The sequence below is a fragment of the Mobula hypostoma genome, chromosome 22 (genome assembly GCF_963921235.1).
Source record: "Mobula hypostoma chromosome 22, sMobHyp1.1, whole genome shotgun sequence".
Taxonomy (NCBI): domain Eukaryota; kingdom Metazoa; phylum Chordata; class Chondrichthyes; order Myliobatiformes; family Myliobatidae; genus Mobula; species Mobula hypostoma.
Genome location: NC_086118.1, coordinates 59,274,956 through 59,302,618, shown reverse-complemented (window position 1 = coordinate 59,302,618; position 27,663 = coordinate 59,274,956). Strand labels below are relative to the sequence as shown.

Here is a 27,663-nt window from a genome sequence, read left to right as displayed (position 1 = left end):
CTGTTCTGTGACAGGTGATGCAGTGGGAGCAGAGGTACAAAGAACCCGCCCAGATTGTGAACATCTCCACCTCCACTTTGTAATGATGAAAATGCATGGATTTAATAAAGGCAAACTTTCCAGACATCATGTCTCCTGCTTCCCCCCCCCACTGCCCCCTTCCCCATCCGCTTACCCCCACTTCCCCCTCCGCTTCTCCAATCCTCCCATTGTGGGAGAAGATTAGCTTTATTTGTCACTTGTACATCAAAGTGAAATGCATCATATGAATCAACGGCCACACAGTCTGAGGATGTGCTGGGTGCAGCCCGTAAGTGTTGCCCATGCTTCCCGCACCAACATAGCATGCCCACATCTCACTAGCCTGACCCATATGTTTTTGGAATGTGGGAGGAAACCAAAGCAACTGGAGGAAACCCATACGGTCGTGGGGAGAATATACAAACCCCTTACAGGCAGTGACAGGAATTGAACAACGATCGCTGCTGCTGTTGAGCTTTGCTCTACCATGCTGCCCCATGAAATCCAGTTGTGTGACATGCCTATGGTTTGTTCAATCCAGGATCAATCTGGCTATTCCTCAAGGCTCTCTGGTGGCAGTGGTCGGCCAGGTAGGGTGTGGCAAGACATCACTGATTTCAGCCCTCCTGGGGGAGATGGAGAAACAGAATGGCAAAGTGTCAGTCCAGGTGGGTACCACATCAAACACCGCTGTCATGGCTTTCTGGAGTGTGGGGGCACTGCAAACGTCTGGTCAGGATTAGTGGGAAGGCAGTGGAGGGTAAACATTTATTTATTTAGAGATACAGCATGGTAATAGGACCTTCCGGCCAAACGAGCCCACGTTATCCAGTTACACCCATGTGACCAATTCACCAACTAACCTGTACTTCTTTGGAGTGTGGGAGGAGACTGGATCATCCAGAGGAAAACTATGTGATCGCGTGGAGAACGTACTAATCCATAACAGACAGTGATCGTGGGGAGAATGTACTAACCCCTTACAGACAGTGATCGTAGGGAGAATGTACTAACCCCTTACAGACAGTGATCGTAGGGAGAACGTACTAACCCCTTACAGAGAGTGATCATGAGGAGAACGTACTAACCCCTTACAGACAGTGATCGTAGGGAGAACATACTAACCCCTTACAGAGAGTGATCGTGGGGAGAACGTACTAACCCCTTACAGACAGTGATCGTGGGGAGAACGTACTAACCCATAACAGAGAGTGATCGTGGGGAGAACGTACTAACCCCTTACAGACAGTGATCATGAGGAGAACATACTAACCCCTTACAGACAGTGATCGTAGGGAGAACGTACTAACACCTTACAGACAGTGATCGTAGGGAGAACGTACTAACCCCTTACAGAGAGTGATCGCGTGGAGAATGTACTAACCCCTTACAGAGAGTGATCGCGTGGAGAACGTACTAACCCCTTACAGACAGTGACCATGAGGAGAACGTACTAACCCCTTACAGACAGTGATCGTGGGGAGAACGTACTAACCCCTTACAGAGAGTGATCACGTGGAGAATGTACTAACCTTTTACAGACAGTGATGTGGGGAGAACGTACTAACCCCTTACAGAGAGTGATCGTGGGGAGAACGTACTAACCCCTTTCAGACAGTGATCGTAGGGAGAACATACTAACCCCTTACAGACAGTGATTGTGGGGAGAACATACTAACCTTTTACAGACAGTGGCAGGAATTGATCGCGGGTCACTGGCGCTGTAATAGCATTACGCTAACCACTACAGTTCTGTGCCTCCCCTTTGAATCCTACACAACCAGCTACTGTGTCACAGTGAGAAGTGGGCCAGTTGCTCACTGGCGGCCATACTGGAGAAGCCATTTCTAATCCTTGTTGGGCAGTTGTTGATCACAAGCTCTGCAAAGACAGTGACACACAGTGAATAAAATGCATCTAGAATTGTAAATGCTGGTTACTGCCAGTAAGGTGGTGGCACACTTGGACACAGCAACTTCTACAGGGCAACCAAAGGTGTTAGTGTCTTTTTTTGTATCCCTATCTTTTACGATCGCAAAACCCTGAAGGACATTAAGCACTTAAAATACTGCAGATCTACCCCATCAGTGAGTTGCTTGTTGGCGGAGAAATTGAAGGAGCTGGGCTTGGTTCAGGTTCTGCTGCTGCCTGCGCCAGAAATGCGTCAGTGCACATAAGCAATGTGCAGTCTAACAGCGAGTGATCGTCTCAGTCGCTTTTCTTGTGATCGCAAGACCCTGTTGGATATTTTTAATGTGGAGTGCTGCAAATGTAATTCACTGAGTTACTGGAGAATGGTGGCGGAGCTACATGGCCTGAAACCGCAGTGTTACCTGTTGGCAGCCGCGCAGGAGAGAGGCACCGAAGTCGGTGCCCTCCACCAGAGGCGGTGTGGCACAGTGTCCAAGCTGGAGTCCGTGCTGCCCCCCCAGTGCTCGCTCAGCAGAAGACAAGCCACATTGTGTTCCACTGCAGACTGCTGCAACTTTCATGAATTCACCGTATTGGACTATATATATTTTTTTGTGTGTGACTGTATTTTCCTGCTACCTTACATGTGTCATGTACATCTTGTGCTGTGTATGACTGTTTGTACTGTGTCTTGCACCTTGGCCCCAGAGAAATGCAGTTTCATTTGATTGTATCCATGGGTATTCGTGTATGATTGAATGACAATTAAACTTCAACTTAAACTATAACCCCTTAAATGATCTGAGCAACATGCACTCCTTATCGTGCAGCAGGTCTATGGTTTCGGTAACACAACTGGTACCAGTTATTGCTGGCTTTGATGGAGGCGATTGAAGTTGGTGCTGAGTACATTTTGGTGAATTTTAAATGTTTGCTTTCCTCACCATCCCCTCTTCCTCTGTCACAGGGATCTGTGGCCTATGTACCTCAGCAAGCCTGGATTCGGAATGCCTCGCTGAAGGACAACATCATTTTTGGAGAGCCCCTCAATGAACAGAAGTACAGCGAGGTTCTGGAGGCCTGTGCATTGATCTCTGACTTGAATGTGTTACCTGGTGGGGACCAGACAGAGATTGGTGAAAAGGTAAACATCTTTGTTCACATCCAGTACTTTCCCTTCAGAACCTAGTGTCGGAGTTCTCTATAACCTTCTGTTACTCTGCACAGGGGATAAATCTCTCAGGGGGTCAGAAGCAACGGGTGAGCCTGGCCCGAGCAGTCTATAGCGACATGGACATCTTTCTCCTGGATGACCCCCTCTCAGCTGTTGATGCCCATGTGGCCAAACATATCTTTGACAAAGTCATTGGCCCAGAAGGAGTGTTGAAGGGGAAGGTAAGAGAATACAATCCTCCCAGCAAACAGCGACTCTGCATTTATACAGCAAGAGATAAACAAAGCTCAAATTCATTATCAAAGTATGTATATAATATACAACCTTGAGATTCATCTTCTTGCGGGCAGCCACAAAGCAAAGAAACGCAACATAATTCACTGAAAAATACACACAAGACCTCCTCATATCCAAGTTGCAAAAGAGGACAAATCACATAAATAGTAAACAGAAGTAAAGCAAAATGCATGGAACATGAACGCTGAGTCTCCATAGCTGCAGAGCCCGTTGAGCGCTGAGGCGAGTGAGGCCCAATAAACTGCTCCGGAACCTGGGTGTGGCACCCAAACAAAACAGGAATTCTCTGCAGTTTTTCCACATTCACGTTTTGGGATTAGGACATCGTTGGCAAGCCCAGTGTTTATTGCCCATCCTTAAATGTCCATTAAAAGGTAATGAAGAGTCTTGAGCCAGGCAGTCCACCTGACGAGGCCCCCCCCCCGTCCGCCTGACGAGGGCGCCCCCCCCGTCCGCCTGACGAGGGCGCCCCCCCGTCCGCCTGACGAGGGCGCCCCCCCCGTCCGCCTGACGAGGGCGCCCCCCCCGTCCGCCTGACGAGGGCCCCCCCCCGTCCGCCTGACGAGGGCCCCCCCCGTCCGCCTGACGAGGCCCCCGTCCGTCCGCCTGACGAGGGCCCCCCCCCGTCCGCCTGACGAGGGTGCTTCCAGAGAGCTGTTGCAAGGGGAGTTCAGGAATTGTTCACAGCAATAAGACAAAGACCATAAGATATAGGAGCAGTGTTAGGCCATTTGGCCCATCGAGTCTGCTCCACCATTTCATCATGTTTGGTCCAATTTTCCTCTCTGCCCCACTCTCTTGCCTTCTCCCTGTATCCAATTTTCCTCTCAGCCCCACTCTCTTGCCTTCTCCCTGTATCCCTTCATTCCCTGACCAATCAAGAAAATATCAACCTCTGCCCTAAATATACATAAAGACTTGGCCTCCACAGCTGCCTGTGGCAAAGAATTCCACAGATTCACCACTCTTTGGCTAAAGAAATTCCTCCTCATCTCAGTTCACACCAGAGGCTGTGTCCTCTGGTCTTAGACTCTTCCACCACAGAAAACATCCTCTCTACATCCACTGTATCAAGCCCCTTCACCATTTGATAGGTTCAATGAATTCACCCCTTATTCTTCTGAAATCTAGTATTCACTCTTCATATGACAAGCCATTCAATCCTGGAATCATTTTCATGAACCTCCGTTGAACCCTCCCCAGTTTCAGCACATCCCTTCTAAGATAAGGGGCCCAAATCATTTCACAATACTCCAAATGAGACCTCACCAGTGCTTTATAAAGTCTCAACATTACATCCTTGCTTTTATATTCTAGTCCTCTTGAAATGAATGCTAATATTGCATATGGCTTCCTCACCACAGATTCAACCTGCAAATCCTGCACAAGGACTCCCAGCTTCCTTTGCTCCTCAGTTTTTTTGTACTTTCTCTCCATATAGAAAACAGACAACCCTTTCATTTCTTTTTTTTTGCGTCCGTGCGTGCATGCATAGGTGCATGTGCGATGTTGGTGGGACGATGTCTTTTTCATGCCTTTACAAAGCGCTGAGCAAGAGAGAAAGAGACTGTGTGATGCGCCACTCTTCACACAGATATTGCACAGTATTTTTCCCTTTATTTTATGAGGTCGAGTTGCGATCTCGACACACAACCCGGCACGGATGGAAAGCATCCTCAAGAGCGGACCCGACTCGGTTCGAACCTGGGAACCTACGTTCCAGAGTCCGGCGCGGATGTCATTGCGCCACCAGCCAGCCCAACCCTTTCATTTCTTCTACCAAAGTGCATGACCATACACTTTTCGACACTGTATTCCATCTGTCATTTCTTTGCCCATTCTCCTAATCTGTCTAAGTCCCTCTGTAGCCTCTCTACTTCCTAAAAATTACCTGCCCTCCACCTATCTTCATATCCTCTGCAAACTTTGGAACAAAGGCATCAATTCCATCATTGACATATAATGTAAAAAGAATCAGTCCCAACACAGACCCCTGTGGAACACCACTAGTTACTGGCAGCCAGCCAGAAAAAGCTCCCTTTATTCCTACTTTTCACCTCCTGCCAATCGGTCACTGCTTTATCCATGCTAGAATCTTTCCTGTAATACCTGGGCTCATAGCTTGTTAAGCAGCCTCATGTGTGGCATCTTGTCAAAGGCCTTCTGAAAATCCAAGTACACAACATCAACAAATTCTCCTTTGTCTATCCCGCTTGTTATTTCTTTAAAGAATTCCAACATGTTTGTCAGGCAAGATTTTCCCTTGAGAGAATCATGCTGACTAGGGTCTATTTCATCATGTGTCTTCAAGTACCCTGCAACCTCATCCTTAACAATAGACTCCAACATCTTCCCAACAACTAAGGTCAGACTAACTGGCATATAGTTTCCTCCTCCTGCCTGTCTCCTTTCTTGAGGAGTGGAGTGACGTTTGCATTTTCCCAGTGTTCAAGAGCCATTCCAGCATCTAGTGATTCTTGAAAGATCATTACTAAAGCCTCCAGAATCTCTTCAGCCACCTCTTTCAGAACTCTGGCGTGTCCACCATCTGGTGCAGGTGACTTGTCTACCTTCAGACCTTTCAGTTTCCCAAGAATCTTCTCTGTAGTAATGGTAACTTCACACACTTCATGACCCTTGACACCTGGAACTTCCACCACTTGCTTAGTTTGCTTGTTTTTATATAAATCACCTATATATATGTAATTATTTAGTGAATGTTCCAGTAATTACAGTATATTTCTAGAAACCTTAGCTTTCAGTCACAGGTGTCTCGCTATTTGATTCTGGCGATTTGATAAATTTATTGTTATCACTGGAGCTTTCTTATTTCTAGTCTGAGTATGAGACAAACATGACTGCTTACTTCCTTTGTCTTTTCTTTTCTCGGCTCCTTTTTCTTGTTCATTTTTCAGTCTTGTAACATAATAAAATGGATGTAAACAGCAAGTTTGATGCTTCATTCTTGACATCGAACCTTTGGATTGCAAAAGCATCAGGGTCAGCAATTTTAAATTCCTGTCCTGGGCCCAGCACATAAGTGCAATTATGAAGAAAGTACAGCAGTGCCTCTACTTCCACAGGAATTTGCAAAGATTCAGCATGACATCTAAAACTTTGACAAACTTCTATAGATGTATGGTGGAGGGTATATTGAGTGGCTGCATCACAGACTGATAGGGAAACACTAGTGCCCTTGAATGGAAACAGCCCAGTCCATTACGGGTAAAGCCCTTCCCACCATTGAGAACATGTACGCAGAGTGGTGTCACAGGAAAGCAGCATCCATCATTAGGGACCCCCACCATCGGGAAGAAGGTACAGGAGCCTCAGGACTCACACCACCAGGTTCAGGAACAGTTTCTACCCCTTACCTCAGTTATGCTGAGGGATAACTTCATCAACTTCACTTGACCCATCATTGAAATGTTCCCACAACCTATGGGCTCACTTTCAAGGGATCTTCATTTCATGTTCTCGATATCTATTGCTTATTTAATTATTATTATTGTTTTTTCTCTTTGGTTATTTGCACAGTTTGTTCCCTTTTGCGCACTGATTGAACACCAAGGTTGTTATGGTCTCTCATTGACTCTGTTGTGGTTATTATTCTACAATGGATTTATTGACACTCTCAGGGTTGTATACACGTACTTTGATAATTAATTTACTTGAACGTTGAGGATCCAACTTGTCCATCAGATGACCTTGTACAGTTCTCCCTGACAGCAGGCAGTGCCTCGGCTTCTTGCCATCATGCCCCGTGATTTCTCGGTTTTTGCAGACCCGGGTTCTGGTTACTCATGGGATCAACTTCCTGCCACAAGTGGATCAGATTGTGGTGCTGGTGGATGGCAAGGTGTCGGAGATGGGCTCGTATCAGGAGCTGCAGGAGCAGAATGGAGCCTTTGCTGAGTTCCTGCGGAATTATGCTCAGCAAGACGAGGTGGATGAGGGTGAAGCTACAGGTACAAAGTCAAACACCCTGGGAAGTTTAATGTGCTGGAAGCGGCTCTGCCTCTCACTTAGCCATTGTAGTTTTGTGCATCACTTTAACTACACATTAGCTTCCTATGACTGTAGCACGGTAGCGTAATGCTTTACAGCGGCAACGATCAGAAGATCCAGGTTCAGTTCCTGCCACTAAGACATTTGTATGTTCTTCCCATGACTGCGTGGGTCTCCTGCGGGTGCTCCAGTTTCATCCCACATTCCAAAGGCGTACTGGCTGGGTTAGTAACTTATGGGCATGCTATATTAGTGCTGGAAGCATAGCGACCCTTGTGGGCTGCCCACTGACTGTGTTGGTCATTGATGCAAAGCAACCCATTTCACTGTATGCCTTTCTGTTTCAATATACAGGTGACAAATAACAGTAATCTTAATACCCTTTCACGTTATCAGGACAAGTTCAGAGAGATGTTTTCTAATGGTCCCTCATTTCACTGACAGAAGCAGTGAGTGCACAAACAAATGAGTGGTGTTGGGCCTTTCAGATCGCTGGTTGGACTGGTCATCTCTGGGGCCCACAGTCCAGAATATTGAGGCAGGCCCCAGGGTTGAGGGCCTCTGTACTTTGGACAAACATTGAGGTCCTCTCCCTTGGAGGGCAGGTTTAAGAGAGGTTTTCCCAAAACAAGACCAGGAATGTGGCAGGGGCAGGAGTTGGCTAACAAGCCCCTAAAGCCTGTCCTACCATTCAGAATGATTATGACTGATCTGCCTGAGACCATGAAGAGGAGCATAAACCAAAGAACCAGAGGTGATCTGAGGTAATGTTTGGTTTGTGCACCAAGATGTCTTCTGGAACGCAAACTGAATGTGGAATCAGTTTCGCTGGCAGTTTTCAGAAAATAACTGAAAAATTCTAGTTCTACCTCTCAGCACACTCTGCACTCTGCGCCCAGACTGTGCCCATTCTCTCCATCACCAGCTTTATTACTATTCCTAAACACATGCTAGAAATCTTGAATAAACCCACAGAAAATGCTGGCAGAACTCAGCAGGTCAGGCAGTATCTATGGAGTGGAATTAGCAGTAGGCGTTTTGGGCCGAGACCCTTCATCAGGTCTGGAATTGAAGAGGGACAGATGCTGGAATGAGGGGGGAGGGGAAGGAATACAAACTGGCTGCTGGTAGGTGAGATCAGGTGGGTGGGTGGTCTCAGTTTGTACTCCTCGCCTCCCCCCCCCCACCTCCTTATTCCAGCTTCTACCTCCTTCCTTTCCAGTCCTGATGAAGGGTCTCAGCCCGAAACGTTAACTGTTTACTCTCTTCCATAGATGCTGCCTGACTTGCTGAGTTCCTCCAGCACCTTGCATGTGATACGACCTCTATTCCCATCTCCCTCTTTTTAGGGACAGAAAATATTCTGGCATTCTGTTCTTGTTCCTTTCAGAATCAACAGACAGTAAGTGAATGGAAAATACATTCTGAGTTCTCACAGATACAACGTGGATACTTCTGCCTACCCAGATGGATGGTCATCAGACACCCTTCGTTACACTTGTCCTGCACTGATCTATTTTACCTGCATTCTTTTCTTCCCCCTCCCACAAATTCCAGGGACAATTTACAGCAACAAGTGAATCTACCAACCCATTTGGCCCTGGGACGTGGGAGGAAACTGGAGCACCTGGAGAAAACCCATGTGGTAAAAGAGAGATTCAGTGTCATTTCCAGCACACAAGTGTAAAGGAGAACAAAGTAATTGTTATTCCAGATCCAATGCAGCACAAAAAACACAATGAAATTAAGAACACAATAATCAAAAACACAATAATTCTCATAGGGATGACATCACCATGAGGCCGCACCTGGAGTACTGCGTGCAGTTCTGGTCTCCTTACGTGAGGAAGGATATACTGGCTTTGGAGGCAGTACAGAGAAGGTTCACCAGGTTGATTCCAGAGGTGAAGGAGTGAGACTACGCGGAGAGATGGAGTCACCTGCAGCTGTCCTCATTGGAATTCAGAAGGATGAGAGAAGATCTTATAGAAACATATTATGAAAGGGATAGATAAGATAGAGGAAAGAAAGTTGTTTCCACTGGTAGGTGAGACTAGAACTAGGGGACATAGCCTCAAGATTCAGGGGAGTAGATTTAGTACGGAGATGAGGAGGAAGTGCTTTTCCCAGAGAGTGGTGAATCTGTGGAATTCTCTGCCCAATGAAGCTACCTCAGTAAATATATTTAAGACCAGGTTGGATGGATTTATGCATTGTAGGAGAATTAAAGGTTATGGGGGGGTCGGCGGTGGAGTTGAATCCATGGCCAGATCTGCCATGATCTTATTGAATGGCAGAGCAGGCTCGACGGGCCAGATAACCTACTCCTGCTCCTATTTCTCATGTTCTTATAATTATAAATACATGTCAATAAAATGATGCTAGGTACATGAGTGTCTATACGTAAGGTGACTGACAGGAAATGATAAAGTAGTGGTGGTGGGGGTGTGGAGGTATTGATCAGCCTTACTGCTTGGAGAAAGGAATTGTTTTTTTGAGTCTGATGGATGTTACGTTGCTTCCTCCCTGATGGGAGTGGGATAAACAGTCCATGAGCAGTCTGGGTGAGATCTGTCATGATGTTACTGGTCCTTTTCTGGCATCTTTCTGTATATAAAACCATAAGGTAAAGGAGCAGAATTAAGCCATTTGGCCCATCGAGTCTGTTCTGCCATTTTATCATGGCTGATCCAAATCCCTCTCAGCCCCAGTCCCTGCCTTCTCACCATATCCTTTTATGCCCTGACTAATCAACAATCTAAATCATTGTCTGTGGCAATGAATTCCACAGATTCACCACTCTCTGGCTAAAGAAATTCCTCCTCATCTCTGTTGTAAGTGGACAGCCCTCTATTCTGAGGCTGCGTCCTCTGGTCTTAAACTCCCCACCATAGGAAACATCCACTGTATCAAGTCCTTTCAACATTCGAAAGCCTTCAATGAGATCCCCCCCTCATTCTTCTGAATTCCAATGAGTAGAGGCCCAGAGCCATCAAACACTCCCATAATCACTCTCATGAATCTCCTTTGAACTCTCTGCGATGTCAGCATACCTTTGCATATGCCCTTGATGGTAGCTAGGCTGCACAGTTGCATTGGCTGGGTGATACATTGGGCAGTTTTGACTACCCTTTGTAGAACCTTCCTATCTACTGCAATGGAGTTTCTGTACCAAGCAGTGATGCAGCATGTTAGGATGCTCTCAACTGTGCATCTGTAGAAGGTCATAGACCAGCTTTCCTCAGCCTCCTTGGAAAGTCGAGGCATTGGTGAGCTTTCCCAATTGTGAAGGGTGTGTTCTGGGACCATGAGAGAGCATGCAAATTCCACCCAAAGAGCACTGGGTTTCAGCATTGGACCTGGATCACTAAAGCAGAGAAGCACTATCTCCTTTAATTCTACCACTGTGCTTGGCTGTTCTGTTGGAGAACTGGTTAATCCTTTACTCCCCAGTTTTCCTCTTGTACAGTGTGACTGAGTCTGACTGTCTGTTCTAGTGACCAATGACTTCATTTCTTCTCCACAGTGACTGATGAAGTTGAGGAGTTTCTTGCTGAAGATTCCCCAAGCAATCACATCGACCTTGGTGACCATGAACCGTCAGCTACCGAGGCACGGAAAAATTTCATGAGGTGGGCTGCCCCTCTGAGCTGGTCTGTTTGTTGATGCATGGAGACTCTTAATTACCTTCTCTCCGCCCCCACTACATTCACTGAGTACCTGGCCCATTAGCTGTGAAGATCCCAGTTCTGACACAGGTCTCTGCTGAGGGCGTCAAACACAGTCAGTGAGCATTGGAGCTGTGGATGTGGTAATCAAGGCACCAATCCTGCACCCTTTCTCAATCCATCACCTCCTAGTTGGCAGTGTGTGGGTCATGCATTGGGGGTTTCTTATACATCCGTCTCTCCCCACTAATCTCCCTCCCAGCACTTAACCTTGTGAGCAGCCTAAGTACTACACCTGCCCATTCACCTCCTCTTTCATCTCAATTTAGCACCTCAAATCATCATTCCAGGTGAGGCAGCACTTCACCCATAAATTTACTGGGGCCACCTATCATGTTCAGTGCTCCTAATGCAGCCTCCTCTACATTGGTGAGGCCTGTAGTAAATTTGGGGATCGCTTCATAGAGCTCCTTCGCTCTATCCCACAAAAGTGTAACTTCTTTGTGGACAAATGTTTTAATTCCAATTCCGATTCCCATTCTGACATGTTGGTCTGTGCCTCCTCTTATACCATGATGAGAGCACTCTCAGGTTGGAAGAGCAGCACCTTCTACTCCATTCAGGGAGCCTCCATCTTGAAGGCATGAATATTGATTTCTATTTCTGGTTTTTAAAAAAAATCCCTTCCCCTCCCCTCATCTTCTATTCCCCAATCTGGCCTCTTACCTCTTCTCACCTGCCAATCACATCTTTCTGTATCCCCTCCCCCTTCCCTTTCTCCTATGGTCCATTCTTCTCTCCTATCAGATTCCTTCTTCTTTAGCCCTTTATCTTTCCTACTCACCCGTCACCTTCTAGCTATCCTCCTTTCCCTCCCGCCAGCTTTTTTGTTCTGGTGTCTGTCCCCTTCCTTTCCAGTCATAAAGAAGGGTCAAAACATCAACTGGTTATTCATTTCTGTAGATGCAGTCTGACCTGCTGAGTTCCTCCAGCATTTTGTGTGTGTTGCTAGTAATTTGAAACCAGTAATTTGGAAAGAATTGGTTCACGCCCAACTTAAGCCAGTTAAACTGATTATTTTGGTATTATGTAATTATTGTCAGAGGAGTGGGTGGTAGCCTGTCCTCAGCTCTGTGGTTGGGTTTGATCTTGGTCATAGGCTGAATGGGGCTTGAATCCACATCCATCAGACATGAGGTTCAGAACACTCAGGGCCCACACCACCAGGTTCAGGAGCCTCTGGGCCCACACCACCAGGTTCAAGAGCCTCAGGGCCCACACCACCAGGTTCGGGAGCCTCAGGGCCCACACTATTCAGAAATAGTTATTATCCTAAAACCATCAGGATTCTGAACCAGAGGGGATAACTTCAATCAACCCAATCCAACAGTTGATGGAAAAGATCCTGAGAGGCAGGATTTATGAACATCTGGAAAGACATAATATGATTAGGCTTTGTTAAAGGCAGGTTGTGGCTTATGAGCAAGATGGAAATTTTTGAGGATATGACTAAACACGTTGATGAAGGTAGAGCAGTAGATGTAGTGTATATGGATCTCAGCAAGGCATTTGATAAGTTACCCCATGCAAGGCTTCTTGAGAAAGTAAGGAGGCATGGGATCCAAAGGGACATTGCTTTGTGGATCTAGAACTGGCTTGCTCACAGAAGGCAAAGAGTGATTGTAGACAGGTCATATTCTGCATGGAGGTTGGTGACCAATGGTGCGCCTCAGGGATCTGTTCTGGGACCCCTTCTTTTCGTGACTTTTATAAATGACCTTGATGAGGAAATGGAGGGATGGGTTAGTAAATTTGCTGATGACACAAAGGTTGGAGGTGTTGTGGATAGTGTGGAGGGCTGTCGGAGGTTACAGCGGGATATCGATAGGATGCAAAACTGGGCTGAGAAGTGGCAGATGGAGTTCAACCCAGATAAGTGTGGGGCAGTTCATTTTGGTAGGTCAAATATGATGGCAGAATATAGCATTAATGGTAAGACTCTTGGCAGCGTGGAGGATCAGAAGGATCTTGGAGTCTGAGTCAAAGCTGCTGCGCAGGTTGCCTCTGTGGTTAAGAAGGCATACGGTGCATTGGCCTTCATCAATCGTGGGATTTGAGTTTAGGAGCTGAGAGGTAATGTTGCAGCTATATAGAACCCTGGTCAGACCTCACTTGGAGTACCGTGCTCAATTCTGGTCGCCTCACTACAGGAAGGATGTGGAAACCATAGAAAGGGTGCAGAGGAGATTTACAAGGATGTTGCCTGGATTGGGGAGCATGCTTTATGAGAATAGGTTGAGTAGACTCGGCCTTTTCTCCTCGTAGCGAGGGAGGATGAGAGGTGACCTGATAGAGGTGTATAAGACGATGAGAGGCATTGATCCTGTGGATAGTTGGAGGCTTTTTCCCAGGGCTGAAATGGCTAACACAAGAGGGCACAGTTTTAAGGTGCTTTGAAGTAGGTACAGAGGAGATGTCAGGGGTAAGTTTTTTTATTCAGAGAGTGATGAGTGCTTGGAATGGGCTGCCGGCGACTGTTGTGGAGACGGATACGATAGGGTCTTTTAAGAGACTCCTGGATAGGTACATGGAGCTTAGAAAAATAGAGGGCTATGGGTATCCCTAGGTAATTTCTAAAGTAAGTACATGTTCAGCACAGCATTGTGGGCCAAAGGGCCTGTATTGTGCTGTAGGTTTTCTGTGTTTCTCTGGTAACACTGAACTGATTCCAAAATCTATGGACTCTCTTTTAAGGACACTCCAACCCAACACTATTTGCAACAACACATGCAAAATGCTGGAGGAACTCAGCTGGTCAGGCAGCATCTATAAAAATGAACATACAGTCAACGTTTCAGGCCAAGACCCTTCATCACATCTTGAAGAGAAGGGGGAAGATGCCTTAATAAGAAGGTGGGGGAGGGGAAGGAGGCAAGCTAGAAGGTGATGGGTGATGCCAGGTGTGTGGGGGAGGTGGGATGAAGTAAGTGGCTGGGAGGTGAAAGAGCCAAATGACTGGAGAAGAAGTAATCTTTATATCTGCTCAGCTGGGATAGTTCAGCATAGGCTGGATAGTTGAATGCTCCTCTTATGGGATGTGGGAAGGCAGGGAGACCTCCAATGTCCCTGACAACTACAACTGCAAGTACACCCAGCTGCAGCTTTTAACAAACTGCGTTAAGAAGTTGGAGTTGGAGCTGGAACTGGATGAACTCCAGATTACTCGGGAGGTTGAGGGGGTGATAGATAGGACATATAAAGAGGTAGTTGTTCCCAAGATGCAAGACACAGGAATCTGGGTGACAGTCAGGAAGGGGAAAGGGGAAAGGAGCCAGTGCAGAGTACCCCTGTGTCCATCCCCCTCAACAACAGGTTTATCACTTTGGATACTGTTGGTGGAGTTGACCTAACAAAGGAATGTCACAGTGGTTGCATCTCTGGCACTGAGTCTGGCTCTGCGACTCAGAAGAGAAAGGGACACAAGAGTCACACTGTGGTCATAGAGAATTTGTTAGTCAGGGGAACGAACTGGAGATTCTGTGGGCAAGAATGAGATTCCCGGATGGTATGTTGCTTCCCAGTGCCAGAGTCCGGGATATCTTGGCTCGAGTCCTCAGCTTCTTAAGTGGGAGGGTGAAAAGCTAGAAACCGTGGTCCATGTAGTTACCAGTTACATGGGTAGCATGAGTGACGAGGTTCTGCATAGGAAGTTCAGGGAGTTAAGTGCTAAGTTAAAGGACAGGACATTCAGGGTTGTGATCTCAGGATTGCTACCCGTGCCACATGCTAGTGAGGCCAGAAGTAGGAAGATTATACACTTTAATACATGGCTAAGGAGTTGGTGTAGGAGGGAGGGCATAAGATTTTTGGATCATTGGACTCTCTTCCAGGGAAGGTGGGACCTGTATAGATGAGACGGTTTGCAACTGAATTGGAGGGGGATTGATATCCTGGTGGGAAGGTTTCTAATGCTGCATGGTGGGGTTTAAACTAGAGTCAGGGGGATGGGAACCAGAGTGCCAGAGCAGTTAGTGGAGAGGTTGTGGAGGCAGATGTTGGTAAGACCTCAGACAAAGTTAGGAATCAAACGGTTGAGCATGAAGCCATTATTGTCCTGAACAGCGTATATTTCAATGCAAGAAGTATCGTCAGAAAGGCGGATGATTATGCTGAAGATGTTTACAAACAGAGGCAATGTGTAGTGAGGAGGGGCTGTTGATAGGACAGGATTGCAGTCAACAGAATGAATTAAAACATAATTCAGACAAAATCAAGATAGAGGACTGAAGGTGTTATATTTGAATGTACGCAGTATAAGGAATAAGGAAGATGAATTTGCAGCACAGTTACAGATTGGCAAGTATGATGTTGTAGGCATCACTGAATCACGGCTGAAAGAAGATTATAGCTAGGAGCTTAATGTCCAAGGATACACATTGTATTAAAAGGATAGACAGGAAGGCAGAGGGGCTGGCATTGCTCTGTTGGTAAAAAACTGAAATCAAATCATTAGAAAGAAGTGAAATAAGCTTGGAAAGTGTTGAATCATAGAAATATAGAAACATAGAAATCTACAGCACATTACAGGCCCTTCAGCCCACAATATTGTGCCAACCATGTAACCTACTCTAGAAGCTGCCTAGAATTTCTCTACCACATAGCCCTCTAATTTTCTAAGCTTCATGTATCTATCTAAGAGTCTCTTAAAAGACCCTATTGTATCTGACTCCACCACCTTCACTGGCAGTGCATTCCACACACCCACCACTCTCTGTGTGAAATACTTACGTCTGACATCCCCCTTGTACCTACTTCCAAGCACCTTAAGACTATGCCCCTTCGTGTTAGCCATTTCAGCCCTGGGAAAAAGCCTCTGGCTATCCACATGATCAATGCTTCTCATCATCTTACACACCTCTATCAGGTCACCCCTCATCCTCCACCCCCCCCCCAGGAGAAAAAGCCAAGTGCACTCAACCTATTCTCATAAGGCACACTCTCCAATCCAGGCAACATCCTTGTAAGTTTCCTCTGCACAGATTTTTTAAAACGTACAAAAACAGAAATATTGTATATTTTTTAAAAAGTGAGGTAGTGTCCAAAGATTCAAAGTCCATTTAGGAATCGGATGGCAGAGGGGAAGAAGCTGTTCCTGAATCACTGAGTGTGTGCTTTCAGGCTTCTGTACCTCCTACCTGATGGTAACAGTGAGAAAAGGGCATGCCCTGGGTGCTGGAGGTCCTTAATAATGAACACTGACTTCCTGAGACACCGCTCCTTAAAGATGTCCTGGGTACTTTGTAGGCTGGTACCCAAGATGGAGCTGACTAGATTTAGAACATCCTGCGGCTTCTTTCGGTCCTGTGCAGTAGCCCCTCCATACCAAACAGTAATGCAGCCTGTCAGAATGCTCTCCATGGTACAACTATAGAAGTTTTAGAGTGTATTTGTCAACGTGTCAAATCTCTTCAAACTCCTGACAAAGAATAGCTGCTGTCTTGCCTTCTTTATAACTACATTGATATGTTGGGACCAGGTTAGATCCTCAGAGATCTTGACACCCAGGAACTTGAAACTGCTCACTCTCTCCACTTCTGATCCCTCTATGAGGATTGGTATGTGTTCCTTCATCTTGCCCTTCCTGAAGTCCACAATCAGCTCCTTCGTCTTACTGACATTGAGAGCCAGGTTGTTGCTGTGGCACCACTCCACTAGTTGGCATATCTCACTTCTGTATGTCCTCTCGTCACCAACAATGGTTGTATCGTAGATTTATAGATGGTATTTGAGCTATGCCTAGCTACACAGTCATGTGTATATAGAGAGTAGAGCAGTGGGGCTAAGCACACACCCCTGAGGTGCACCAGTGTTGATCGTCAGTGAGGAAGATATGTTATCACCAATGCACAGATTGTGGTCTTCCCGTTAGGAAGTCGCGGATCTAATTGCAGAGGGAGGTACAGAGGCCCAGGTTCTGCAACTTCTCAATCAGGATTGTGGGAATGATGGTATGAAATGCCATTGAGCTATAGTTGATGAACAGCATCCTGACACAGGTGTTTGTGTTGTCCAGGTGAAGCTTCTGTACCTGCTACCTGATGGTAACAGTGAGAAAAGGGCATGCCCTGGGTGCTGGAGGTCCTTAATAATGATCTCCACCTTTGGAGAGCCATTCAGATTGCGTCTGCCGTTGACCTATTGTGGCAATAGGCAAATTGCAATGAGTCCAGGTCCTTGCTAAGGCAGGAGTTCAGTCTAGTCATGACCAACCTCTCAAAACATTTCAACACTGCCGATGTGAGTGCTACTGGGCGATAGTCATTAAGGCAGCCGACATTATAAAAAGACCCTGATGGGAGTTGTATACAGACCCCCAAATAGTAGTAAGGATGTGGCCTATAAATTACAATGGGAGATAGAAAATGCCAAAAGGGCAATGTTACAATAGTCATGGAATATTTCAATATGCAGGTAGATTGGGAAAATTAGGTTGGTGCTGGATGCCAGGAGGGGGAATTTCTAGAGTGCCTAAAAGATGGCTTTTTAGAGCAACTCGTGGTTGAGCCTACTAGGGGATCAGCTATTCTGGATTGGGTGTTGAGCAAGGAATTGAATTGATCAGCGAGTTGAAGGTAAAAGAGCCCTTGGGAGCAAGTGATCATAATATGATCAAATTCATCCTGAAATCTGAGAGGAAGCTAAAGTCAGATGTATCAGTATTACAGTGGAGTAAAGGGAATTACAGAGCCATGAGAGAGGAGTTGGCCAGAGTTGATTGGAAAAGAACACTGTCAGGGATGATGCCAAGCAGCAATGGCTGGAATTACTGGAAGCAATTTGGAGGCACAGGATATATACATCCCAAAGGGGAGGATGTATTCTAAATCAAGATGACACAACCATGACGAACAAAAGAAGTCAAGGTCAACATAAAAGCCAAAGGGAGGGCATATAATAGAGCAAAAATTAGTGGGAAGTTAGAGGATTGGGAAGCTTTTTAAAGACCAGCAGAAGGCAACTAAAGAAGTCATTAAGAAGGTGAAGATGGAATATGAAAGTAAGCTAACCAATAATATTAAAGAGGATACCAAAAGTTTCTTCAGATACATAAAGTGTTATAGAGGGGCAAGAGTGGATATTGGACTGCTGGAAAATGGTGCTGGAGAGGTAGTAATGGGGGACAAGGAAATAGCGGAAAAACAGAGTAAGCATTTTGCATCAGTCTTCACCTGGAAGACCCTAGAGATATGGTGGAAGTTCCAGGATTCAGGGGTCATGAAGTGTTGGAAGTTGCCATTAGTAGAGAGAAGGTCCTTGGGAAACTGAAAGGTCTGAAGGTAGACAAGTCACCTGGACCAGGTGATACACCCCAGGGTCCTGAAAGAGATGGCTGAAGAGATTGTGGAGGCATTAGTAATGATCTTTCAAGAATCACTAGATTATAGAATGGTTCCAGAAGACTGGAAAATTGCAAATGTCATTCCACTCTTCCAGAAGGGAGAGAGGCAGAAGAAAGGAAACTATAGGCCAGTTAGTCTGACCTCTGGTTGGGAAGATGTTGGAGTTCATTATCAAGGATGAAGTCTCAGGGTACATGGAGACACATGATAAAATAGGCCATAGTCAGCATGGTTTCCTCAAGGGAAAATCCTGCCTGACACATCTGTTGGAATTCTTTGAATAAATAACAAGCAGGATAGACAAAGGAGATTCAGTTGATGTTGTGTACTTGGATTTTCAGAAGGCCTTTGGCAGGATGCCACACGTGAGGCTGCTTAACAAGCTATGAGCCCATGGTATTACAGGAAAGATTCTAGTATGGCTAAAGCAGTGGCTGGTTGGCAGGAGGCAAGAGTGGGAATAAAGGGAGCCTTTTCTGGTTGGCTGCTGGTGACTAGTGGTGTTCCACAGGGGTCTGTGTTGGGACTGATACTTTTTACATTATATTTCAATCATTTGGATGATGGAATTGATGGCTTTGTTGCAAAGTTTGCAGATGATATAAGATAGGTGGAGAGGCAGGTAATTTTGAGGAAGTGGAAAGGCTACAGAAGGACATAGAAGGATGAAAGAAATGGAAGATGGAATACTGTGATGGGAAGTGTATGGTCATGCACTTCAGTAGAAGAAATGAAAGAGATGTCTGTTTTCTGTATGGAGAGAAAATAAAAACAATTGAGGAGCAAAGAGACTTGGGAATCCTTGTGCAGGATTTGCAGGTTGAGTCTGTGGTGAGGAAGCCAAATGCAATGTTAATGTTCATTTCAGGAGGACTAGAATATAAAAACAAGGATGTAATGTTAAGACTTTATAAATCACTGCTGAACATCACTTGGAGTATTGTGAGCAGGATTGGGCCCCTTATCTTAGAAAGAATGTGCTGAAACTGGAGAGGGTTCAAAGGAGGTTCATGAAAATGATTCCAGGATTGAATGACTTGTCATATGAAGAGCATCTGATGGCTCTGGGCCTGTATTCACTAGGATTCAGGTGTGACCTCATTGAAATCTATCGAATGGTGAAAGGCCTTGATAGAGTGGATGTGGAGATAGTCTAAGACCAGAGGACACAGCCTCAGAATAGAGGGGCATCCTTTGAGAACAGAGATGAGGAGGAATTTCTTTAACCAGAGAGTGGTGAATCTGTGGAATTCTTTGCCACAGGCTGCTGTGGAGGCCAAGTGTTATGTATATGTAGGGCAGAGGTTGATAGATTCTGGATTGGTCAGGGCAAGAATGAAAACAGGGAGAAGGCAGGAGATTGAGGCTGAGAGGAAAATTGGATCAACCATGATAAAATGGCAGAACAAACTCAATGGGCCAAATTCCCTAGTTCTGGTCCAATATCTTAGGGTCTTATGATCTAAATCGGTGTTCATGCCACCATGTTTGATGCTACCTGGACATACTCGGAGGTGGTGCTCCTCCACTCTGTGGTATCATCACAGCGGAAGAGGCCATGGACCGAAATGTCATACCAGCAACGTGGATCTGAGTTGAAATGGTTGGCCACTGGGAAATTCCACTTTTTGCAGATGGAGCTAAGGTACCTGACAAAGTGGTCCCCCGGTTTAGGACAGGTCTCACCAATGTAGAGGAGGCCACATCTGAAGCACCGGACACAATAGACAGATTCGCAGGTGAAGGTTGCCTCATCTGGAAGGACTGTTTGGGGCCATGAATGGATGTGAGGGAGGAGGTGAATAGAGTATAGCACTTCTGCAGTGTACAGGGTAAGTGCTGGGGGTGATGAGTGGTGGAGATTAGTGGGGAGGCATTAATGAAAAAGGGAATCATGGAAGGAGTGATCCCTGTGGGAAGTGGAGTGGGAGGGGGGGAGGTAAAGATGTGTTTAGTGGTAGGATCCCTTTAGGGATGGCAGAACTTGTAGAGAACGATGTGTTGGATGTGGAGGTGCATGGAGTGGTAGGTGTGAACAAGAGGAATTGTATCCCAGTTAAAGCGACTGGAAGATGGGGTGAGTGCGCATGTACAAGAAATGGAGGAAATGCAAGTGAGGGCAGCTTCAATGGTGGAGGAAGGGGAGAGGGATAGGAAAGCCTCAGTATTATTTTTTTAATTTATTATTTTCACATGTTTGTCAGTTTTTTTCTTTATTTTGTTGTAAAAGCCTACAAGAAAATTGATCTCAGGTTAGTATATGGTGACATATAGGCACTTAAGTAATAAACTTATTTCAAAGTTTGAACACTGAACCTTGCGTAACGCCATTGCTAAGGTTGAATTCCTGTCGTTGTCTGTCAGGAGTTCATATACTGTCCTCGTGATTGCCTGGGTTTCCTACGGGTGCCAAAGACATACGGTTATGTAACCTACTCACCATGGGCTCGTAATGAGTTAGGGTTAACTGTCAATTCAACCTAACAGTAACATAACTCAGCAATGCATGGGGAATAATAATGAGAAGGCCATTTCCAATAAATAAACCTGCCTAGGGTAAATATGATTCAGGGAAACACAACACATAAAAGTTTGAATATTCCTTTTAAGGGAAAGCAGTATTACTTTATGAATACTGACACACCGAGCAAATTTACTGTTTGCCAGCAAGCAACAATTTAACTAACACTGGTATCCAGGTTCGAATACAGCCAGCTTCTTGCACGCTTTCCATCCGTGCTGGATTGAGTGGTCCCGGATTCGAATCCAGCCGACTCCTTCCCTGCTTTCCATCCTTGCTGGGCTGAGCATGAAGCTAGCAACTTGGCCTTGTAAAAAACAGATAAAAATGCTAAAGAAATGGCAGGGTTGCCACTTGATGTGCCACTAGGTGTGGAAAGGAATAACAACAGTATAAACTTAGATCGAAATATTTTTGACAAAATATTTTAAGCTATAACAAACAAAAAATACTATACAAAATAAAGAAAGGAGCCCATCATATATTTAATTTGCTTCATTTTGTTAACTCATGGTTTTGTGCTGAAAACACCCATCCCTGGAGACAAATATTCATACAACATCCAAGGTAAAGGCGTCAAACTTTCTCCGATGTTGTGTGCTAACTTAAAAAGTTATCTGCACATTCTCCGTGAGACTATTGTCTGCATGAGGAATTTCTGACAGTGGTATCTGTTCTTCTGAATAGGTTCTGTGCGCAATTCACCACGTTGTTCTGCATGAAGCACGGTGTTAAACCAGGGTAGTACATTTTCCCCCAACCAAAATAGGCATGTCATCCTGACTTTGTAAATCTTTGGGACCTATCAAACTCATTATAAATAACAATTACATTCACACTCATGTTCTGACAGTATTTAGGCATATGGCTTAAAGCATTCATATGAATTGAGTGATTACATGACCTCCAATCCATTTGCAAATAGAAGTGACATATCTCACTACTAGGATTGACACAACACTCTGATTTCCAGATGCGTCATATACCAGCCCATCTGGTGGTTTCCTAACTCTCTAGGATCTTAGCCCGTAAGACATGGGGGCAGAATTAGGCTATTTGGCCCATCGAGTCTGCTCTGCCATTCAATCATGGTGGATCATTTCCTCCCCCTCCCCAGCATTCTCCCCGTAACCTTTGATGCCATAGCCAATCAAGAACCTATCAAAATCTGCCTTAAATCCACCCAATAACCTGGCCTCCGCAGCTGCCTGTGGTAACAAGTTCCACAAATTCCCAACCTCTGGCTGAAGAAAATTCTCCGCATCTCTGTTTTAAATAGACGCCCCTCTATCCTGAGGCTGTGCCCTCTTGTCCTAGCACACCCCCCCACCATGGGAAACATTGTTTCAACATTCAAAAGGTTTCAATGAGATACCCCCTCATCCTTCTAAATTCCAGTGAGTACAAACCCAGAGCTATCAAACGTTCCTCGTATGATGACCCTTTCATTCCTAGAATCGTCCTTGTGAACCTCCTCTGGACCCTCTCCATTGCCAGCACATTTTTTCTTAGATGAGGATCCCAAAACTGTTCACAATACTCAAGGTCAGGCCTCACCAGTGGCTTATAAAGCCTCAGCATCACATCCCTGCTCTTGTATCCTGGACCTCTTGAAATGAATACTAACATTGTATTTGCCTTCCTCACCACCAACTCAACCTGCAAGTTAACCTTTAGGGTGTTCTGCACAAGGACTCCCAAGTCCCTTTGTGTCTCAGAGTTTTGGATGTTCTCCCTGTTTAGAAAGTAGTCTGCACATTTATTTCTACTACCAAAGTGCTTGAACGTGCATTTCCAACTTTGTAATTCATTTGCCACTCTCTTGTTTTTCTAATAAGTGTTTCTCTTTGAGCATTTCAAAACTGAACAGTGTTCCTTCTTTCATTATATTGCAAATCGCTATTATTCCTTTAGCTGTCCAGGCCTTAAATCTAGCACCCAGTTTATTCAGCATAAAATCCGAGTCGTATGCATACCATTTATGAAATGCAATGTCTCTCTCTAGTTTATATTCTTTTATAATAGTTTTCCAAATTTTCTTTTCTTTTTAAATCTTTTTATTGAGTAAGTATACAAAAAAGGTAAGCCATATAAACATTAATACAATGTTAAAGTATAATAAAATTCCAAAAGATAACAATACCAAAAAGAAAATACTACAATGTAATTTAAGCATAAGAAACCAAGATAACATAATAGTATACTAAATTTTATATATATCAATGGAAAAAAAGAAAAAAAAAACCCCAAAAAAAACCCCACCGTGCAACTAACTAAAAGCAAAGCAAAGCAATGGGCTAACTTGAAACCAAACAGAGTTAAACTTAAAATCACGTCCTCAATCCCGACCTCCATTAAAACAGTGAAAAAAAAACAAGAAGGGTAAATATTACATTAAATGAAAATATCGAATAAAAGGTCCCCAAATCTGTTCAAATTTAAATGAAGAATCATAAAGGTTACTTCTAATTTTCTCCAAATTCAAACATAAAATCGTCTGAGAAAACCAAAAAAAGGTAGTTGGAGCATTAAGCTCTTTCCAATGTTGTAAAATACATCTTTTCGCCATTAAAGTAAGAAATGCAATCATTCTACGGGCTGAAGGGGAAAGATTACTAGAAATTTTAGGTAGTCCAAAGATAGCAGTAATAGGGTGAGGAGAGATATCTATATTTAATACCTTAGAAATAATATTGAAAATATCTCTCCAAAAAGTTTCCAAAGTAGGGCAAGACCAAAACATATGAGTTAAAGAGGCTATCTGCCCCGAACATCTATCACAGAAAGGATTAATATGCGAGTAAAAACGCGCTAACTTATCTTTGGACATATGTGCTCTATGAACCACTTTAAATTGAATTAGGGAATGTTTAGCACAAATAGAGGAAGTATTAACTAATTGTAAAATCTGCCCCCAATCATCCACAGAAATGGTAAGCCCCAATTCCTGTTCCCAATCTACCCTAATCTTATCAAATGGAGCTTTCCTAAGTTTCATAATAATATTATAAATCATAGCCGATGCACCTTTCTGACATGGATTAAGGTTAATTATCGAATCTAAAATATATATAGGAGGAAGCATTGGAAAGGAAGAAAGTATAGTACTTAGGAAATTTCTAACTTGTAAATATCTAAAAAAATGTATTCTTGATAAGTTATATTTATTAGATAATTGTTCAAAAGACATAAGGGAACCATCTAAAAATAAATCCAAAAACCGTAAAATACCCTTAGTCTTCCAAGTTTGAAAAGCGCGATCCGTAAAAGAGGGAGGAAAAAATATGTTACCTAAAATAGGAATCGCTAACCCGAATTGATTAAGATCAAAAAATTTTCTGAATTGAAACCAAATGCGCAAAGCATATTTAACTATCGGGTTAGAGACCTGCTTAAGGCGTTTCGAATCAAAAGGAAGAGAGGAACCTAAAATAGAACCAAGTGTATAACCCTGAACAGATTGTAATTCCAATGCTACCCATTTAGGAATAGATAGTATGTCCCGGTCAAGTAACCAAAATTTCATATGTCGAATATTAATAGCCCAATAATAAAATCTAAAATTAGGTAATGCTAAACCTCCATCTCTCTTAGCTTTCTGTAAATGTATTTTACCCAGTCTCGGATTCTTATTCTGCCAAATAAATGAAGAAATTTTAGAGTCAACTTTATCAAAAAAAGATTTAGGAACGAAAATTGGTAATGCCTGAAACACATATAAAAATTTTGGCAAAAAAAACATCTTAACTGCATTAATACGACCAATCAAAGTTAAATATAAGGGAAACCATTTAGATGAAAGTTGAGTAATATGGTCTATTAATGGTAAAAAGTTAGTCTTAAATAAATCTTTATGTTTACAAGTAATTTTAATCCCAAGATATGAAAAGTAATTATTAATCAATTTAAATGGAAATTTATAATATAAGGGAAGATGTTTATTAATCGGAAAAAGTTCACTCTTACTAAGATTTAATTTATAACCTGAGAAAAGACCAAATTGTGCTAATAACTCTAAAACAGCAGGAATGGATCTCTCAGGATTAGAAATATATAAAAGTAAATCATCAGCATAGAGTGATAATTTATGGGACTTTAATCCCCGAGTTATCCCAGTAATATTTGAAGATTCTCGAATAGCAATTGCAAGAGGTTCTAATGCAATATCAAATAATAGGGGACTAAGAGGACAGCCTTGTCGAGTACCACGAAAGAGAGGAAAAAAAGGTGAGTTTAAAGAGTTAGTACGAACCGAGGCTACAGGGGAGTAATATAACAGTTTAATCCAGGATATAAATTTCAAGCTAAAATTAAACATTTCAAGCACCTTAAATAAATAAGGCCATTCTACTCTATCAAAAGCTTTCTCGGCATCTAAAGAAATAACACACTCAGGAACATTTTGTGAGGGAGTATAAACGATATTTAACAATGTACGAATATTATAAAAAGAGTAACGACCTTTAATAAAACCCGTTTGGTCTTCCGAAATAATAGAAGGAAGTACTTTTTCTAGTCTATTTGCTAATAACTTAGAAAAAACTTTAGAATCAACATTTAATAAAGATATTGGTCTATAAGATGCACATTGAGCAGGGTCTTTATCCTTCTTTAGTATTAAAGAAATTGATGCTCTATTAAAAGATTCCGGAAGTTTACCAAGTTTCAAAGAAGCCTCAAAAACCTTATAGAGCCAAGGAATCAATAAAGAAGCAAAACATTTATAAAATTCAACGGTAAACCCATCAGGGCCAGGAGCTTTCCCCAGATTCATAGAAAAAATAACATTCTTAATCTCATCCATTGTAATGGAAGTATCTAATAAAGAAGACATATCCCGTGAAATCTGAGGGAAGTCTAACTTATCTAAAAAATCATTCATATATTTAGAATCTCGAGGAGACTCTGATTGATATAAAGAAGAATAAAAATCACAAAAGGTTTGATTAATCCCCACATGATCCAATATCAATTGATCATTTTGGTTATAAATCTGATTGATTTGAGATTTAACATAATTAGATTTCAATTGATTAGCCAGCAGCTTGCCAATTTTATCACTGTGAACATAAAAATCACTTCTTGTTTTCTTTAATTGGTTTACAATCGAGGACGAGAGTAGTAAACTGTGTTCCATTTGAAGTTCAGTTCTTTGTTTGTATAGCTCCTCAGAAGGAGCCATAACATATTTCTTATCAATTTCTTTAATCTTGTCCACAATTGCCATCTCCTCCTGCTTCTGTTTCTTCCTCAAAGCAACGGAATACGAAATAATCTGACCCCGAATATAGGCTTTAAAAGTGTCCCAAAGAGTGTTAACCGAAATATCTTCTGTATAGTTAATTGTAAAAAAAAGCTCAATCTGTTCATTCATAAAATTAACAAAGTCCGAGTCCTGAAGCAACAGCGAATTAAAACGCCATTGTCTATTGTTTGGTATATTGGCCATAATTTTAATAGAAAGCTTAAGTGGAGCATGATCCGAAATGGTTATAGAATCATAATCACATTTAATCACTGAAGGAATGAGACGAGAATCAATGAAAAAATAATCAATTCTTGAATAGGAATGATGAACATGTGAAAAGAAGGAAAAATCTTTTTCCTGAGGATGCAGAAAACGCCAAATGTCCGTCGACCCAGAATCAGAAAGGAAAAAATTAATCAAATTTGCAGATTTATTAGGTAAAGTCCGTAAAGGAGCCGAACGGTCCAAAGCTGGAGATAAACAGGTATTAAGATCTCCGCCCCAAATCAATGAAAACTCGTTCAAATTCGGAAACTGATCAAACAATGATTTATAAAATTCCAGACAATCCATATTAGGAGCATAAACATTAACCAAAACTACTTTTTTATTAAATAGTAAACCACTAACCAATAAAAATCTACCATTCGGATCAGAGATAATATCCTGTTGTATAAAAGTAACTGAGGAATCTATAAAAATAGAGACGCCTCGAATCTTAGCATTAGAGTTCGAATGAAATTGTTGTTCCTTCCAGAATTTGAAAAAACGTAGTCTGTCCCCCCTCCGTACATGGGTCTCTTGTAAAAATAAAATTTGTGCTTTAAGTCTCCGGAACACTTTAAAAACTTTTTTCCTTTTAATAGGATGATTAAGACCATTAGTATTCCAGGAGACAAAATTAATAATAGACTCCATAAATCCTAAAGTCAACCCACAACAAGGAGGATTGACAATAGGCGCGACCCACAAACCCGGAGAGGAAACAGAACATACAAAAGATACCGGGGAAAAGGACGCAACCAGTACTTCAATAATGTATATAGCCCAAAGAGAAACAAACTAAAACGTGAAGCCCCTCCCACCACCCACCACCCCAAGAGCCCAAGGCAAAATCTAAAGCAGACCCGCCAGAAAGAAGCAAGCGCTAAAACTACCCCCATGACTTCCGGTATACGCTCCCTAAAAAAAAGGTATAAATATGAAAAAGATCAGCTAATTGTAAAACAGTAAAAAAATAAGTAAAAAAAAGTTAGCTCAATTAAGATACATACAGAACAGAACAAAAGCCGGAAAATATATATTAAAAAAAACCACAATAAACCTCAAACTCATGAATAGACACAGCAACAAAAAAAATAGAATTATTAACATAAAGTGATTATAAAAAGCAAAACAGAATAAAATTTAAAAAA

General features: G+C 43.2%; 1 protein-coding gene across 4 annotated transcripts in view; it reads left to right on the top strand.

Annotated features, from left to right (window-relative positions):
• The window catches only part of abcc3 (ATP-binding cassette, sub-family C (CFTR/MRP), member 3), a 202,939-nt gene that overhangs the window by 130,189 nt on the left and 45,087 nt on the right, over window positions 1-27,663 (top strand). For all 4 annotated transcript variants that reach the window (XR_010015794.1, XM_063030694.1, XM_063030695.1 and 1 more), the window contains exons 16-20: window positions 563-689; window positions 2,900-3,076; window positions 3,160-3,327; window positions 7,188-7,371; window positions 10,938-11,043. Coding sequence is in view for 3 of the 4 variants with exons in the window: in XM_063030694.1 (XP_062886764.1) it covers window positions 563-689; window positions 2,900-3,076; window positions 3,160-3,327; window positions 7,188-7,371; window positions 10,938-11,043 (762 nt within the window). In the remaining variant the exon portion in view is untranslated. The remainder of the gene's footprint in view (window positions 1-562; window positions 690-2,899; window positions 3,077-3,159; window positions 3,328-7,187; window positions 7,372-10,937; window positions 11,044-27,663) is intronic.